Source organism: Odocoileus virginianus, chromosome 2, assembly GCF_023699985.2.
Source record: "Odocoileus virginianus isolate 20LAN1187 ecotype Illinois chromosome 2, Ovbor_1.2, whole genome shotgun sequence".
NCBI classification, from domain to species: domain Eukaryota; kingdom Metazoa; phylum Chordata; class Mammalia; order Artiodactyla; family Cervidae; genus Odocoileus; species Odocoileus virginianus.
In genome coordinates this window covers 41,850,159-41,868,620 of record NC_069675.1, presented here as the reverse complement: position 1 = coordinate 41,868,620, position 18,462 = coordinate 41,850,159, and the positions used below count along the sequence as shown (strand labels likewise).

Here is an 18,462-nt window from a genome sequence, read left to right as displayed (position 1 = left end):
ATCCTGAAACCCCTCCCCACCCCATCCTTCTGGGTTGTCCCAGAGCACTGGCAGAGTGCCCTGCTTCATGCATCGAGCTTGCCCTGGTCATCTATTTTACAGATGGTAATATACATGTTTCAATTAAAGCACTAGTCTTGCTGGAAACTTGTTAGGGTCAGGTTTGGGCAGAAAAGAATAAGAAACCACTGGTCTGGTGGACTGTGTTGTTAAAAATATCTCTGAATATCACTATCAGTTTTCTTCCATTAACATCCACTGATGACTTCTGAAAACTGTCATAGGAAGGGCAATTAATATGGTCTTCAGTGGTGCTCAGTCCATTCATTAACACTATCAGAGATAGTTCATTATTCTAGATAGTTGTCTGACTTACAAGGTATTTTTTAAAAATTGATGCATAATTAATGTACAATAAAATACACAGATCTTTGGCTTTCTCTTTGAATGTATTCCTACCTAACTTCTTTCATTTAATGACGTTTTCAGGTATACTTATTGTATACAATAGTTTATTTCTAATGTTGAGTAGTTTTCCATTGTATGAATCTAAAACTCTATCCATTTTGGTTACAGTTTGGGGCTATAATTAATAAGGCTCCTATTAACACTCTTATATAAGCTTTTCTTATGAACATATTTTTATTTTCTTAGGCAAATACACCTAAGAGTGACACTGTTGAGTTGTATGGTTAGTAAATGTTTAATAAATTGATGAACAGTTTTCCAACGCAGTTTTTCCATTTTACACTTCCATCTGCGACCTAGGAGTGTTCCAATGGCTTCACATTCTTGGCATCATTTGTTGATATTAGTCTCTTTCAGTCATTCTAGTGGATGTGAACTGGTGTATCATTGTAGTTTTAATTTGTATTTCCCAGCAGACCTAAGATGTAGAATACTTTAAAAAAAAACATTTATTTATTTTTAAATGAAACAAAGATGAATATTTTTAATGATAAAAGGTACAATTCACAAAGATGATATATATCATAAATCATGAGACACCTAACAAGAAAGAAACAAAGATATATAAAGCAAAAATCAGAATAAATTTAAGGGAAAAGAAAAAATATGTATAATCTAATCATAGTGAGACATATTAACATTTCTCTGAGACTGTTTTACCAGGTGTAGAAAAAATAAGAATGGGAGCATCTTGAATGATGTCATTCATAATTTAAATATATTTCTATTTATATTAATTTATATTAACCTTATATCCTACACAAATATATTTAAAATTTTGTATCTCATATGTTGTTATCAGATGTCCATAGGACATTTAGAAAAACTGGCAAAAAGATAAATATTACTAAATTTCAAAAAGTAGCTGTTTTTTTGATTGTTATACATATACATATATGTCACTTTTGAAATTATTTTCCATTATAGGTTATTATAAGATATTGACTATAGTTCCCTGTGCTATACAGTAAACCTTTGTTGCTTATCTATTTTTTTTAATTAGAAATGTAGCACTCTATTCATACTAAGTCAAACAAATGGAATCAAAATGTCATAAATTTTTTAGTTAGGCAAAAATTAGTAAGTTTTCTAAAATATATATACTATACATATATATATATATGTATACAAAAGTTTCTCTACTACAATTAATAAAGGCTTGATAAAGAACATAAAAAAAAAGAATAACTGGAAAACTAAATGAAATGGGAGCACCAAATATGAAATAGAAAAAGTGGAACAAACTGGATAAAAGATCCTCATACAGTCCAGCTGTTTTTAAACATGGCTGCTCATCAGAAACATATCTGGAGCTCTGGTGAAAAAATAATAACTGAGTATTTGTATTTTTCAAAAAATTCCAAAATAATTTTGATATGCATATGGATTTTAAAAAATGATTACAGATTTTCTATTAAACACTTGCTCTGGTGATATAGAATTCTATTCTTCAGTTGACAAATCATGATACAATGGTATTAAGTAACAGTTACATAATCACTACAGCCAAAGATGTTTATCAGTTTTCACAATCAGTAGCCAGACAAAAAATAAAAGATAATTACCACTGCAAGTCATAATAGGAATATGATTAACCTAACAATATAAAATAATTAATAAAAATTGGGGGGTCAAGCAAAGTGATGTGGTAAATGGAAGTGCATACATGCATATATTTTCATCTACCTAGTTAGTCTGTCTTTGGTTGGTGCATTTAATCTATTTACATTTAAGGTAACTGTCAATATGTATGATCCTATTACCATTTTCTTAATTGTTTTAGGTTTATTTTCTGTAGGTAGGTCTTTTCCTTCTCTTGTTTCCTGCCTAGAGAATTTCCTTTAGCATCTGTTGTTGGTGTTCCTTTAGCCTTTGTTGGCTTGGTGGTTGAATTTGCTTAACTATTGCCTGTCTGGAAAGCTTTTGATTTCTCCATCAAATCTGAAGGAGAGTCTTGCTAGGTAGAGTATTCTTTGCTGTAGGGTCTTTCCTTTCATCATTTTAAATGTATCATGTTATTCCCTTCTGGCTTGTAGTTTCTGTTGAGAAATCAGCTGATAGCGTGATGGGAGTTCCCTTGTATGTTGTCATTTTCCCCTTGCTGCTTTTAATATTTCATCTCTGTCTTTGGTTGTTGTCAGCTTGATTATTATGTGTCTTGGTGTGTTCTTGGGTTTATCCTTATGGGACTCTCTGTGTTTCCTGGACTTGGCTATTTCCTTTCCCATGTTATGGAAGTTTTCAGCCATTACCTCTTCAAATATTTTCTTAGGTCCTTTCTCTCCTCTCCTTCTGGGACCCCTATAATGTGAATGTTGGTGCATTTAATGTTGTCCCAGAGGTCTCTTAGGTTGTCTTTTTTTGCCCCCTATATTCTGTTCTGCGGCAGTGATTTCCACCAATCTGTCCTCCAGGTCATTTATCCATTCTTCTGCCTCAGTTATTCTGCTATTGATCCCTTCTAGTGTATCATTCACCTCTGTTTGTTTGTTCTTTAGTTCTTCTAGGTCTTTGGTAAACATTTCTTTGCATTTTCTCAAGCTTTGCCTCCATTCTTTTTCTGAGATCCTAAAACATCTTCACTATCACTATTCTGAATTCTCTTTCTGGAAGGTTACCTATGTCCACTTCATCTAGTTGTTTTTCTGGGGTTTTATCTTATCCCTTCATCCAGGACATAACTTTCTGTAATGTGGTTTGTTAGTCACTAGGGGACTGTGGTTCTTCTTGCGGCTTCTGTCTGCCCTCTAATGGAGGAGGTTAAGAGGCATATGTAATCTTTCTGATGGGAGGGACTGATAGTGGGAAAAACTAGGTCTTTCTCTGGTAGGCAGGGTCTTGCTCAGTAAAGCTTTAATAGTTGCCTGCTGACTGGTGGGGCGGCACTCCCTCTCTGGGAGTTTTTTGGCCTGAGGTGACCCAGCTCCATGGTTGGGTTAATGGGGACCTCGAAGAGGGTTTACACCAGGGAGGGACCTTCCCAGACTGCTGCTGCCAGTGCCCCCATCCTGCGGTGAGCCCCTGCCGACCAACACCCCCACAAGAGACCCCCCAACACCAGCAAGTTGTTTTGGTCCAGCCTCCTGTGAGGTCACTGCTTCTTTCCTCTGAGTCTTGGTGAGTGCAAGGTTTTGTTTGTGCCCGCCAAGGCTGGAGGTTCTCTTTTCCCCAGTCCTGTGGAAGTCTTGTAATCAAATCCCTCTGGCCCTCAAAGTCAGATTCCCTGGGGATTCCCAGTCCATTTATCAGGTCCCCAGGGTGGGAAGCCTGACATGTGGTTCAGAACCTTCAAAACAGTGGGAGAATTTCTTTGATATTACTGGTCTCCAGTTTATGGGACACCCACCTGGCGAGCATGGGATTTGACTTTTATCATGATTGTGCCCCTCTTTCCGTCCTGCTGTGGCTCTAAGGTGTAGAATACTTTTGAATAAATTTTAAATTTTAAAAAAGTCCAACTTATCCTTCTTTTTTTTCCCCCCAACTTATCCTTTTTTTCTTTTTTGGTTAGTGTCTTCTGTGCCCTACCCCATGAAATCTTTCATCTATTCCAGTGTCAAAGACAGTCTATGTTTCTCCTTGCAAGCTTTTGTCTCTAGGCTTTACATTTAGCTTTGATTCACCTGTGTGGGTGTGTAGAAAATAAGGGTTGAGGCTCATTCTGTTTCTTATTCAATTGTTCTACCAATATTGTTATACTCTCCTTTTCTGATATATTAACATGATACTGTGGTCAAAAATTGATTATGTATATTTAGGTCTGTTCCTGGACTCTTGATTTTGTTCCGCTGATGTATTAGTTTATTCTTATCCTAATACCAAAGACTTGATCATTGTAGCTTTATAGTAAGTCCTGAATTCAGAAAGAACAAGTCTTCCAATTTGTTGTTCTGTTTCAAGATAGTTTTGGCTATTTTTAGGTCTCTGTACATCTAGATAAACTTCAATTTTTATGTATTTTAATCAATCACTTTGTTCTTTTTTTTAAAAGTCTGATAGAATTTTGATAGGAATTGCATAACAATCGATATTAATCAATATAAGAAGAAGATACCTGAAACAGTACCTGAGTTTTCCAATTCATAAACATGATGTCTATCTTTTTATTTAGGTTTGTACATTTTTTTTCCCTCAGCAATTTGTGTACTACTCAGTGCACAGTCTTTCTATAGATTTATTCCTAGATATGTGATGTTTTTCAAGCCTACTGAAGTATTATTGCTTTAAAACTTGTTTCCACTTAGATCACTAGTATGTTCTTAGGCTTTGAGTTTTGTAAGATCTTGCTAAATTCAATTTTTTCTTTTTTTTTGGTAGAGTGCATAAGGTTTTCTATGTAAACAATCTTGTCACTTGAGAATAATGATTCAACTCTTGTGTTTTAACCCTTATGTCTTTTTCTTGACTGACTGCATGGTTAGGACCTACAGAACAATGCTGAACAGAAAAGGTGAGAGCAGACATCCTTGCATTAATATTTTACCATTAAGTATGATGATAAATATGGATGTTCTTTTACAGATGCTCTTTATTAAATAATTTATATTCCTGTTTTTGTACTGGGAGAGGGTGTTGAATTTTGTCCAGTGCTTTTCTGTAATCATTGGATGATCGTATGGTTTTCCTCTTTTATTCTGTTCATAGGTGAATTATACTGATTAAATTTCTAATGTTAAGCCGAACTTCTCTTCCTGGAATAAAACCTATTTGGTCATAATGTATTATTATTTTCCTTTTTATACATTGCTGGGTTCAGTTTGCTAGTATTTGAAGGACTTTTATTCCTATATTCATGAGGAATATTGGTCTATTTTCTTGTGATATCTTTTTCAGATTTCATATCACATATGGTATTTCTTAGAAGTCATCTACATAAAATAACACAACTGTTCTCAGGTATATTTTCATGGCCACTGGAAAGTTCCTAAAAGCCATATAAAAAAGTAAAAACAAAAAGGTAATTTATCTGATTCTGTAAAAATTTTACAGTCTTTAAGTGAACAAAAACCTGAAAAAATCCAGAGAAAGAACTGAGATGTGAGTTAAGCTGTTAACTCAAAGGCTTGTTTTTGTTAGCTGGCATTTCTCTTCTTCATTCCATTCCACTTCTTCATCCATTTCACAGTAACAAGAAAAAAAAAAAAAAGAACTCTGCATTGAGGATTAGGCAATCTCCACAAATGTTTTTGAATATCCTTAGTTACAGTATATGATGGATAAAAATCCTGAGATTCAAACCCCAAGCATAGTGAAATTTCAAAACTACTGGGAGTTTAAATCAATTTGCAGTTTTAAAAGTAGTTCTAATATTTTCAATTCTACAAAAAGCAAGAGAAATTCTCTACCTAAGTTAAAAATGTAAGGAATCATCTAACACACCTTTAATTACAAAGGCAAAAATCATAGGGAAATTTCAGGTGATGTACACTTTTAACGATAAAAAAGTACAAATTTAATACACAATAAAATATTTGCCACTTATATAAAAAATAAAGCTGTGTATAGATACATGTGCACATACTTTTTAAGTAGAGAAAAGTTCTGAAAGGATAACAAAGTGAAAACAGCAGTTGCCTCTGGGAATAATAATTGTGTAAGAAAACTTGACTTTTTTTAGCAATGGCTTGAATTTTCTAGATGAGATTCTGTTCTGTATAATTTGTGTAACTAAAATAAACTTTAAGAAACTGTTCATACCAGTGAATCACGAATCTTCACTATACTAGAAATCACATACCACTCTGCGAAAATTTATTACATGCAGCTTCAAAACTAGTGTTAATGATGTTAGAAGCCACACGCTCAAACTCTACATATAGAGTTCAAAGGCTGGTTCTTTATTCAAACTATTAAACCGGACATATAACCAACTTTTTCCTGATTTATCTTTTGGGCAACAATTTGCAGGATACATTTAAGACTTCCTGAAAGTTATTTAAACAAATAGATTTAAGAAAAATTATCAGTAAACTCACTGTGAAAAATGTTCTCAATTTCTTTTTGATTCAATGATCTTGCCTCACATTCTTAATCACACACATTTAAAAAAAATGAATCATATGTTCCGAATATTTAAAATACTTGTTTCCTCTCTAAGCCTACTACCAATGACACACAAAAAAAGCATAACAAAATACAGTAGTAACTATCGAACAAGCAATAACTTAGTACACCAAAATTCATACACAAATTTAAAGAAAACAGCAAATGAGGAAAACTGTAACACAGAATGGGCACAACATCAGTTACCTTTTTGTTTTGTTCTCATTTTTTGGCCATACCATGTGGCTTGTGGGATCTTAATTCCCTGACCAGGGGTCAAACCCATGCCCTCTGCAGTGAAAGTGCAGAGTCCTAACCACTGGACTGCCAAACCATCAGTATCTTTAAAATATAAAGCTCTTACAAATCCATAAAGAAAAAACAGATACTTCAAAAGAATTACAAATGACTAAGAAAACAAGTAGGCACTCTCTAATAGTCAATATAAATAATTAAAATAAGATTTTTTTTCACCTATTAAGTACAAATGAGTTAAAAAAAATACTGCTGGCAGAGATTCATTGGCTGTTCTCAGACTTGTGTTAGAACAATATACTGGTATAGATTCTGAAGCACAATCTGACAAGCATTAGTAGCTTTAAAATGCCTTAATCAGAATTCTTAATAAGTAATTCATTCCAATTAAGATTTTCATTTTAACTCACAAATGGGTTAAAAACAGAGATTGCTAAAATGAAGAGAACTAAAAGATGTTTTTATGGTTCAGGACAGAAGACTCACCAAAGCCAAAGCAGCTACAATAAGCTTCAAGTTCTTTCTTAAACTGGAAACGTCATCAGAAGAATCAAATGGAAATACATTAAACTCCTACTGTTCCTGTGTGTTTAATTTCTGCAAACACTCAAAAAGGGGAAGGTCAGTCTTTCATGATACCAGAAGGCAGAATATGGAGGGAATGGAAGGACAGAGTGCTATTCTTTTGGTTTAGGAAATTCTCTCCTCCATTACTGGGAATAAAGAAAAGGCAACACCTTTTTTTCTTTTTCTACAAGCAAAATAGCCAAGTGTGACTATATTAAAATCTCATTTTAGTACTTTCCTATAAAGTTTACTCAAATTCTTTAATTACTGATCTAAGATGGTCTAGGTGATATTCTTCTATGAAGGATTCTGCTTGATTCAAAGCTCTTATTTTCACCAGGATAAGAATTATTTCTTTGACTTCATCCCTGAAAAAAAACAACAAAAGGGCATTTTCCCTCTTAGAAATGCAATGTATAAAGGGCACAGTGAAACATCAGTAGTTAATCTGAAACAAACTTTACCTGATGCCAATATCTAAAATATATAGCATAAAGTATTTAGATGCTACCTTCTCCACATAATCATGAAATTCCACCAGAGATTATTAGTGGATATATTCTGGAAAATTTTAATGTGAATGACTATAAAAACATAGAAAAAGCACAGAAGAAATCTATCATTAGCAATCTGAGCAGTGTTGTGCGGCTATCAGCAGTTTATATGGACTATCAGGGTGGGAGTATTTATCCCACAGATATAATCAAATGCTGCAATTTGAGCGGTCATTTTGTTTGTGTTTTGAGGTGGTTTGCCAACACCATTGTATTCAAGTCTTTAAATATCTAGTGCTGTGAATGAGATCCAGCTGCTACTGGGTAAATGTCAGGTTGCAGATCTATACTTAACAAATGTTGAGATTTTGAAATGGCTAGGAAAATTAGAAAGACATTAAAAACATGCTTAAATAAAAGGCTTTTGACTTACAGTTTTAATTCTAAATTCCCCTGTGATATAGTTTTCTGGAAGTGCTTATTTTGGAAGAGATTTACATTTAAAAATATGAACTAATATGCCTGAGGTGTAAAAGTAAAATACTGAGTGGTTCTAAAGTTGCATATGAAAACATCTCCTAATTCTACAGTGACAGTCTCAGATTTTTAAATGTAAAGTACAAATCTTTCTAAAAATTGCCAAGAACAGAAGCCTAAACAACGCTTATGGAGGTACAAATAAAATATGCATTACCTGATTTCATTTCTAGATAATTTACGTGCAGACTGCAGTAAAAACTGGATGAAATTTTCTAGCTGGGGAATGGACGTTCTCATAGCAGAGTTTTGGAACCACTTTTCTGGTAAATATGCTGCTATCTGATAATCAAAACACATGGTTGATTTTTAATGACAGTTATTAACTAAGTACTTTAACATAATCTCATTTAATCCTTATACTACTCATGTTAAGATTCCTTGGAAGATCCCCTGGAGAAGGGAAAGGCTACCCACTTCAGTATTTTGGCCTGGAGAATTCCATGAACTGTATAGTCCATCGGGTCACAAAGAGTCAGACATGACTGAGCGACTTTGACATACACACTACTCACGTTGGTTGTATTATTCTTCCATTTTATAGTTCATGGTTAAATAACTTTAGGGAATTTCCCCTTTCTTTGTTAAGGTTTTATACTTAAAAAAAAAATCATATTTGTATACCGAAAGCTTAAAGGAGACTACTCTTTATAAATACTTACTAGTACTTGTAATACTTTCACTACTCTGTATTCCTGAGTGATTAAATTGTACAAAACATAATCTATACTAAACACCAGAAATGTGTAGACAGAAATCACTTAGTTAACAAACCTACATTTGGCCCTTTAACAATGCAGGGAGTTAGGGACAGTGACCTATGCGCAGATGAAAATCAGTGTATTAACTTTACAGTCGGTCCTCCATATCTGTGGCTCTGCATCCACAAGTTTAACCAACTGTGGATTGTGAAATACTCTAGTATGTACTGATATTTATTGAAAAAAAAATCCACATAGAAGTGGACCCATGCAGCTTAAATCTGTGCTATTCAAGGGTCAACCATATAAAATAGGTACGTTTAATGTGATTTCACAATATGAAATTAGATGACGTTGTGTATAACCTATATGAATAAATTAGAGTTAAGAAATAAAGGTCATTCTAAGATACACTGTATAAGAAATTTATCATAGCTTTCTTCTAATTTAACAGATTGCTTTAAATGGCAATGGCAGCATAAGGAGTCAATGTATGTGCATTCATTTGTTTCTTTTGGGGGGGAAAACCCCTCAAACAACACTTACTGTCATCATGCTAAAGGTAATACATGACTTGGGGAAAAAGTTTTGCGAAAAACCAAAAAATGTAAACGAAAAGGAAAACTTCCTTGCTGGAGAAGAATTTTTTTTTAAAAATGAAAGAGAATGGGAGCAAGGAAAAATGTGAGATCATACTCTTTAATGAAATTCTTGGTTATGTTAGTTGCTAAGGTCAGGATCAATATGTACCTCTAGAAAGTAGAAAGTTGTACTATATATATATATAATAAAATACATTAAAAGAAAGTTCTGGAATGCATGTTTTCTAAAATAAATCTAGTTGGTCAACACGGAAAACACAGTTGAAAATGATTTATCCTATTTCTTAATCACTTTTTTCAATTATCTAGAAAAAACAGACCCACTAGTTGCCTAAGGCAGAAAGCCCTATAAGTCTTGTAATGCAAACTATATCTTTTTAGTTTTAAAACCAGCCATTAACTGATCTGAAATTTAATGTCATTTACACTTGCTTTCCCCTTGTTTTGTATCACAAGGCTCAATAAAATTCTGAAGGAACTATCTAGCTTTCCCATAAATGATCCTGGGACTTAAAGCCACACTGTTTTGGTCTGGTTCTCTAGCCACAAACTGTGAAGAGAATGTCATATATCCTCTATTGCATAATAGAGCTTTCTGGTCAAAGAATGAAACTGAAATCTGAAACACAACAGGATGGATGAAGATTGAAATTTCTGATAATGTAGTTAAAAACTACATGATACAAAACTACATGATACAAAAACCATAGCTGGGAAAATGATGGTTGTCTAGGAACTGCTAGACAGTTCCTAGGAATTGTCTAGGAATCCGCCTGCAATGCAGGAGACCCTGGTTTGAGTCCTGGGTCAGGAAGATCCCCTGGAGAAGGGATAGCCTACCCACTCCAGAATTCCTGGGCTTCTCTTGTGGCTCAGCTGGTAAAGAATCTGCCTTCATTGTGGGAGACCTGGTTTCAATCCCTGGGTTGGGAAGAAATCTCAGGGCTTCCCTTGTGGCTCAGCTAGTAAAGAATCCGCCTGCAATGCGGGAGACCTGGTTCGATCCCTGGGTTAGGGAGATCTCCTAGAAAAGGGAAAGACTACCCACTCCAGTATTCTGGCCTGGAGCATTCCATGAACTGTACAGTCTATCAGGTTGCAAAGAGTTGGACACGACTGACTTTCACACTTTCAGGAATATATAAGAATATAAATATTTTCCCACATTCTTAGAAGATTATGTCCATTGATTTTTTAACTTAGGATAATTTCCTAGAAGTAAAATTGCTATGTAAAAGCATGTGGACTTTATTTTTTTTTTGGCTGATGCTTCTTTGTTGTGGTGGGACCCTTCTCTCATTGTGGCATGCAGGCCCTCTAGTTGTGGCACATGGGCTTAGTTGCCCTGTGGCATGTGGGATCTCAGTTCCCTGACAAGGGATTGAACCCATTTTCCCTGCATTGGAAGGTAGATTCTCAATCACTGAACCACTAGGGAAGTTCTCTAAAAGGGTATGAACTTTAAAGGTTTTATAGCGATTGTGCCAAAAGAGTCTCCAGAGTTGTATTCCTCTTCCCACAGTGCAGAAACTATTTCTCAGAATTGCCTCTTCACACTTTCTAGATGAATGATGTTCCTGGACAGATGTGGGGCTGTTGTTTCCATGTTCTTGTGACAATACTGGGAATTACAATGAAAATAACAGCACACACACAGAGAAAAAATCCTTACTGAATTATTTAGAATTCTCTGATTATTAGTACTATTAATATTTTCCACATGTTTAGAGGTTATTTTGGCACATTCTTTATCAGGGGGGTTGGGACTGCTTTGCCCTTTGTCATTTTCAATAAGCACATTCAAATTGTTTAGATTTGTAGAGAGCTTTTAAAAAAATGTGGGTGTTTATCTTCATTATGCACATTATAACTTATTTCTCTGTTTTTCAACTTTCTTTCTATTTAACTTTTTATTATAGAAAATTCCAAATATAAACAACAGGAGAAAGAATAAGTATGTGCTGGGCTTAGTTGCTCAGTCGTGTCCGACTCTTTTGTGATCCCGTGGACTGTAGGCCACCAGGCTCCTCCTCCATGGGGATTCTCCAGTCAAGAATCTGGAGTGGGTTGCCATGCCCTCCTCCAGGGGATCTTCCCAACCCAGGGACCAAACCCAAGTCTCCCACACTGTAGGCAGATTCTTTACTGCCTGAGCCACGAGGGAAGAACAGGTATAGTGAGCCCAATAAGCCCATCTTCGAGTTTTAACAATAATCAAATAATCCTGATACCTTTATTTAATTGGAGGATAATTACTTTACAATATTGTGATGGTATTTGCCATACATCAATATGAATTGGCCACGGGTATACATGTGTCCCCTCCGTCCTGAACTCCCTACCCACTCCCCCCCCAATCCATCCCATCCCTCCAGGTTGTCACAGGGTACCCTGTGTCATACATTAAATTCGCATTGTTTATCTATTTTACATATGGTAATGTACATTTTTCAATGCTATTTTCTCAAATCATCCCACCCTCTCCTTCTCTCACTAAGTCTAGAAGTCTGTCTTCTATGTTTGTGTCTCCTTTGCTGTCCTACCCATAGGATTATCAGTACCATCTTTCTAGATTCCATATATATGGGTTAATATACAATATTTGTCTTTCTCTTTCTGACTTAACTTCACTCTGTATAATCGGCTCTAGGCTGATCCACCTCATTAGAAATGACTCAAATGCAATCCTTTTTATAGTCCTGATACCTTTCTGTTTGATGCTTTTTGATTGACTGAAGTTTTTTATTTTTGTCAAATCTATTATCTTTTCTCACCTTTTTTTTTTTTTTTTTGCATTAAAGTTCAGAAAGGACTCCCTTAACATCAGGTATAGTCATTTATCTTCCTAGTACAATATTTTATAGTTTTATTTTTTCACACTTAATTTTTTAGTTTAGCTATAATTTACACTGGTATTTAAGTGAGAGGTGAGGATCTAACAGTCATTTTGTAAATAGTTAACCAGTATACTAATTTTTAAATACTGGATTCTCCTGGATTTCTAGCCTGTTAAATTAATTTGTTATTAGGTAACACAATTTAAATTATTTTGCTATAAAATTAATTTTAATAACTTTTAAAAATGATAAAATGAGGATCAATTTCTATACAACTTACCCGGCTGCACTTTTTAACAACATCTGGGCCAGGTATGGCATTGAGAAGAGCTATAATAAGGTAACGATTCAGCAGCTTCTCTAGTCCTAGCTCTTGCAAGATGTCTTCTGGGAGGAGTTCATTCCAAAGAAGAATATTGCCGAAGAGCTAAAATACAACAAAATTTCAAGTGACTCTGTACCTTTTCTCCAAAGGAAAACTTTAATAGTCTCCAACAAACAAAAAGCTGGCCAAACTGTAAAACTCTCACCACAATTAGTACTGTTGGAACCATCAATTTTAGAATAGAAAACATTTTTGAATAAACACTTAATTCTTCTCAACCTGCATGTATTTCTTCATCCTATCTTCATTTTTTTTTTTTTTTTTTTAGGATAACCACTCAAAATCTATTTCAAATTACCTTGCTGGAACTTTTCCAGATCAACAATCCTCCTTCTCAATCCATTCTCTCTTGGAGGCTGGGGCCATTGGATATAAGACTGCAGAACCCCAGGATTCATAAAAGCACTGATGTTAAAGCCAGTGCTACTGTTACCAATATGTGACCTTGAGAAATCAATCAAACCTGAGAACCTCACTGCTCTAATATTGAAAATAAGATTAATAATAACCTGTGGGTTTGGAGATGTTTTGGGTAAAATCCTTTTAAGAAATTCTAATAAAATTCTAATCAAAATAATACGGGTTGCATTTCTCTCTTCTAAATGCAGACCTTTATGTGAATTTTATGGTAGCTTCCATTTTCTTTCCATTACTAAATTTCCAGTTGTACTAACATGCAATGGTTTTTCACAATGTCATTGTTGATGTTGCTCCCTCTTCCTGAAAAGCCTTTTTCCTGACCCAACCACATGACAAGTATTGACTCACCCTATCAAAACTATTCCTGCTGAAGTCATTCATGACCTTATAACTATGAAACCCAGTAAACATTTTCAGTCTTTCTTCTAATTCTCTTCAGTGGCATTAATACTTTGCTCTCAAAAGTCCTTCACTTAGTTTCCCTGATGCCACTCTCTTGTGACCATTCTTAGTTTAACAGCTTATTCTTAAGGCCTGTCTGAAGACTTCACTTTGTCTGCCCACTGCTTCTTCTCTTCAGAGGGTGTCATTCATCACCATGCCTCCAAACACTGCCTAAATGTGACTGACTCCCAAATCTCCAGCTCAGATCTGTCTCCTGTAATTTAGACTCACAGATTCAAGTGCCTCCCTTTATCCCATAGATATCTTACATCCACTATGTCCACTTATCTTTCCTCCCAAACCTTTTCTTCCTTCTCTAATGCCCTCAAAGAATGCCACCATAAGTTAATAGGGTGCCAAAGTCAGAAACTTGGCTAGCACCCTACATTCTTCAGCGTAGAATTAATTCTGTAATCAGTCATTGGGTTCTTTCGATGCTTCATCCTAAAGATCTTTTGAACCAATCTTTTCCTTACTGTCCCCACTGCCATTGATTCAGCGCCAATTTCATCCTTTACTGTTTAGACCAGAGGTTAGACAACTATGGCATGTGAGTTAAATCCAGCTCATGGTCTGTTTTTGTAGACTTGGTGCACTGAGGATGGTTTTTATAATTTTAAATGATTAAAAAAAGTATTTTAAGACATGAAAATTATATGACAGTCAAATTTCAGTGTCCATAAAGTAAAGTTTTACTGAAACACAGACATGCTCATTTATTTACATATTGTCTATGACTGCTTGCACTACAGTGACAGAGCTGAACAGTTCAACAGACATTATACGACCTACAAAACCTAAAATACTACTGTCTGGTCCTTTATAGAAGAATTTTTCTGATCTTCACTATACAGTAAACTTTTTTTCAAAGAAAATATTTTTTTTACTTTTGCAGTTTTCTGCTTACCTTTAGACCTGACCAGAACTGTCTTTCTTGAAACTTTGAATGTGGTGATGTTCTGTTTTTTACAGCACTAATTTAAAGCAAAAGAAAGAAAATGCAAAAGACTGTTCATCTTTCAGAAACAGAGTTTAAAGAACTGAATGGTTACTTTTTTTTTAAATCAACCAAACTGTGTCTTAACAATATAATTGAAGGTGCTCTGGTGATATCTAATAAAATTACTAACGTATGTACACTCTCCCAACAAATCCATGTTTGAGAATGCCTTCTATAGATATATTTGCACATGTACAGGATAATATGTTCATAAAATAATTCACAACATTGTTAGTAATGGTTTACTGCTTGCATATTCATCAATTACAATACAGCCATAAAATGGCGTATTGTGCAGCTAAAAAAGCATGAGGAAACAATTTGTGGATGACACAAAAAGATCTCAAAGATGTACTAAGTTAAAGTAAGGTACAAAACAATGGTTATGACAACAATATACTTACTTTGCTATAAAAAAGAAGGGGAAATAAGATTAATTCTAATTGCACTGTAAGTATTAAAATTCTATCTAAAGTATTTAATTCTAATTGCAGAAAGAAATTCCAAAAAGGTAAAAAAAAATTACCACCAATGAGTATTCTTGCATGTGTACAGAAAAGAAGGCAAAAACTGGGTAGATGGAGGTGAGGAGCAGGAGAGAATAAGACTTTTCATTTTAAACATATGTAAAAATTTTAAATACACATACTTTTTAACTGTGCAGATATATTACTCACCTAAAACACTGAAAGTGAAAGTCGCTCAGTCATGTCTGACTCTTTGCAACCCCATGGACTATACAGTCCATTGAATTATCGAGGCCAGAATACTGGAGTGGGTAGCCTTTCCCTTCTCCAGGGGATCTTCCCAACCCAGGGAATCAAACCCAGGTCTCCCACATTGCAGACGGACTCTTTACCAACTGAGCCATCAGGGCTTCCCTGAAGGCTATAAAACATTACAAATCTTAATTGTTGTTGTTGTTTAGTTGCTAAATCAGGTCTGACTCTTTTGTGACTCCATGGAAGGTAGTCTGCCAGGGTCCTCTGTCCATGGGGTTTCCCAGGCAAGAATACTGGAGTGGGTTCCCATTTCCTCCTCCAGGGAATCTTCCCGACCTAGGGATTAAACTTGCATCTCCTGCATTAGCAGGTGGTTTCTTTACCACTGAGCAATCTGGGAAGTCAACAAACTTTAACTGGGGTGAAATCTTACATGCAGGCATCTCTTCAGGATTCCAATTAACTAGCAAGCTTAGAAGTTCTTTTCTTCTTTCCATAGAACTCTTTGATCACGTGAGTACTCACTGTAGCGTGAGCTTCAGTCCACAATCCATTACTACAGCTGATGCTTTCTTAGCAAATCTACGAATACACATTAAGTACTACTTGTCTGATCATTTAAAAGTAAATATATATTGCAAAGATGTAGGTTCTGGCCCCTCAGTGACGTTCCAGGCCTTATTTTGAGCTCTCTGTGTCAGGTATTATTCTCAGCACTCTTCATCTTCACAGTGTCCTATGAGATAGGTGTTAATTTAATGCCCATTTTATATACAAAGACACTGAGGCAGGGAAAGGTCCAAGGTCAATTGTCTAGTAACGGTGAATCTGCACTCCAGAAGCTGTGTTTCTAACCGCCTGGCTATGCCACTTTTCATGTTCTCAGGAATATCATCACATCATACATGGCATATAAAAGGTGACTAAGAAATATTTGTTGAAATATCAATTTGCGTGCTCGCTTCGGCAGCACATATACTGAAATATCAATTTGCATCTTAATAGGTATATGTGTTTTGAAAACAATATGTTTAGTTTCTTCTCTATTACACTCTGAAATGAATCTGTATTGCAGGAGTAACTATGTCATAAAATCTAGAAATTAGCAACTCTTACCTCTTTGGATACAGAGGAATAAAAACATCATCTTCTATTGCCTTCTTCATTCTTGAAACAATGGATTTAAGTAAATCCTATTTTTAAAAAATGTAAAAACATCACTGATAGTCATAGATAAAAATGTATGAACCAAAAAAAAAAAAAGAAAAAGAAATGTATGACTCAAAAGAAGCAATTTTAATAGAATAGTGCAAATTTGTACACACTCAAAGACCTAGGTGTTAAAGTAATTGTAAATTAGGTACAAGAGAACTTCATTCATCCAAGTGGTTGCATACTGCAGTAGCTGGTGCCTTTTCATTGCAGTGTAGTATTCTGTTGCATGATAGACCATTTATTTAGATGGTCTTTGGTTTAGGGGTTATTATGAATCATGTTACTATATAAATTCCTGTATAGCATGTCTTTTAGTATGCATGGGCATATATTTCTAATGGGTATATATGTAGAGATGGAATTGCTAGAATCCAGTTCATGTCAACTTTGGACAGAATGCCAAGTTGTTTTCTGAAACAGGGGTATCCCATTTATAGTCCCACTAGTCAGTATGAGAAATCCTGTTCCCCGACACCTTTACTAAGTCGTATTTTTAGGGTTTTTAAAAGCGTGCAATTCTAGTGAGTATGTCAGTTAGTCAGTTCAGTCGCTCAGTTGTGTCTGACTCTTCGCAACCCCATTGACTGCAGCAGGCCAGGACCTGTGTCCATCCCCAATCCCCAGAGTTTACTCAAACTCATGTCTATTGAGTTGGTGATCCCATCCAACCATCTCATCCTCTGTCGTCCCTATCTCTCCCACCTTCAATCTTTCCCAGCATCAGGGTCTTTTCCTATGAGTCAGTTCTTCACATCAGGTGGCTAAAGTATTGGGACTTTCAGCTTCAGCATCAGTCCTTCCAATGAATATTCAGGACTGATTTCCTTTAGGATGGACTGGCTGGATCTCCTTGTAGTCCAAGGGACTCTCAAGAGTCTTCTCCGACACCACAGTTCAAAAGCATCAAATTTTCAGTGTTCAGCTTTCTGTATAGTCCAACTCTCACATCCATACATAACTACTGGAAAAACTATAGCTATGACTAGATGGACCTTTGTTGGCAACGTAATGTCTCTGATTTTTAATATGCTGTCTAGGTTGGTCATAACTTTTCTTCCAAGGAGCAAGCATCTTTTAATTTAATGGCTGAGGTCACCATCTGTAGTGATTTTGGAGCCCCCCAAAATAAAGTCTGTCATTGTTTTCACTGTTTCCCCATCTATTTGCCATGAAGTGATGGGACCGATGCCATGAGCTTAGTTTTCCGAATGCTGAGCTTTAACCAAGCTATTTCGCTCTCCTTTTTCACTTTCATGAAGAGGCTCTTTAGTACTTCACTTTCTGCCGTAAGGGTGATGTCATCTGCATATCTGAGGTTATTGATATTTCTCCCACAATCTTGATTCCAGCTTGTGCTCCACCCAGCCCAGCATTTCTCATGATGTACTCTGCATATAAGTTAAATGAGCAGGGTGACAATATACAGCCTTGGCATACTCCTTTCCCAAGTTGGAACCAGTCTGTTGTTCCATGTCCAGTTCTAACTGTTGCTTCCTGACCTGCATATAGGTTTCTCAAGAGGCAGGTCAGGTGGACTGGTATTCCCATCTCTTTCAGAATTTTCTAGAGTTTGTGGTGATTCACACAGTCAAAGGCTTTGGCATAGTCAATAAAGCAGAAATAGATGTTTTTCTGGAACTCTCTTGCTTTTTTGATGATCCAGCAGATGTTGGCAATTTGATCTCTGCTTCCTCTGCCTTTTCTAAAGCCAGCTTGAACATCTGGAAGTTTGCTGTTCATGTACTGTTGAAGCTTGGCTTGGAGAATTTTGAG

General features: G+C 35.5%; 1 protein-coding gene across 7 annotated transcripts in view; it reads right to left on the bottom strand.

Moving 5' to 3' along the window:
- Positions 1–491: 491 nt before the first annotated feature.
- The window catches only part of GCFC2 (GC-rich sequence DNA-binding factor 2), a 93,169-nt gene continuing 75,198 nt past the window's right edge, over positions 492–18,462 (bottom strand). For 4 of the 7 annotated variants that reach the window (XM_020910162.2, XM_020910161.2, XM_070478751.1 and 1 more), the window contains exons 13-17: positions 16,591–16,667; positions 14,660–14,726; positions 12,784–12,930; positions 8,521–8,645; positions 492–7,700 (exon numbers count right to left, since the gene is read on the bottom strand). In XM_020910162.2, the coding sequence (XP_020765821.2) occupies positions 7,580–7,700; positions 8,521–8,645; positions 12,784–12,930; positions 14,660–14,726; positions 16,591–16,667 (537 nt within the window). In that variant the 3' untranslated portion in view covers positions 492–7,579. Of the gene's footprint in view, positions 7,701–8,520; positions 8,646–12,783; positions 12,931–14,659; positions 14,727–16,590; positions 16,668–18,462 lie in introns of those variants that run through there. The other 3 variants (XR_011492149.1, XM_070478761.1, XM_020910165.2) reach the window with 3 other exon arrangements.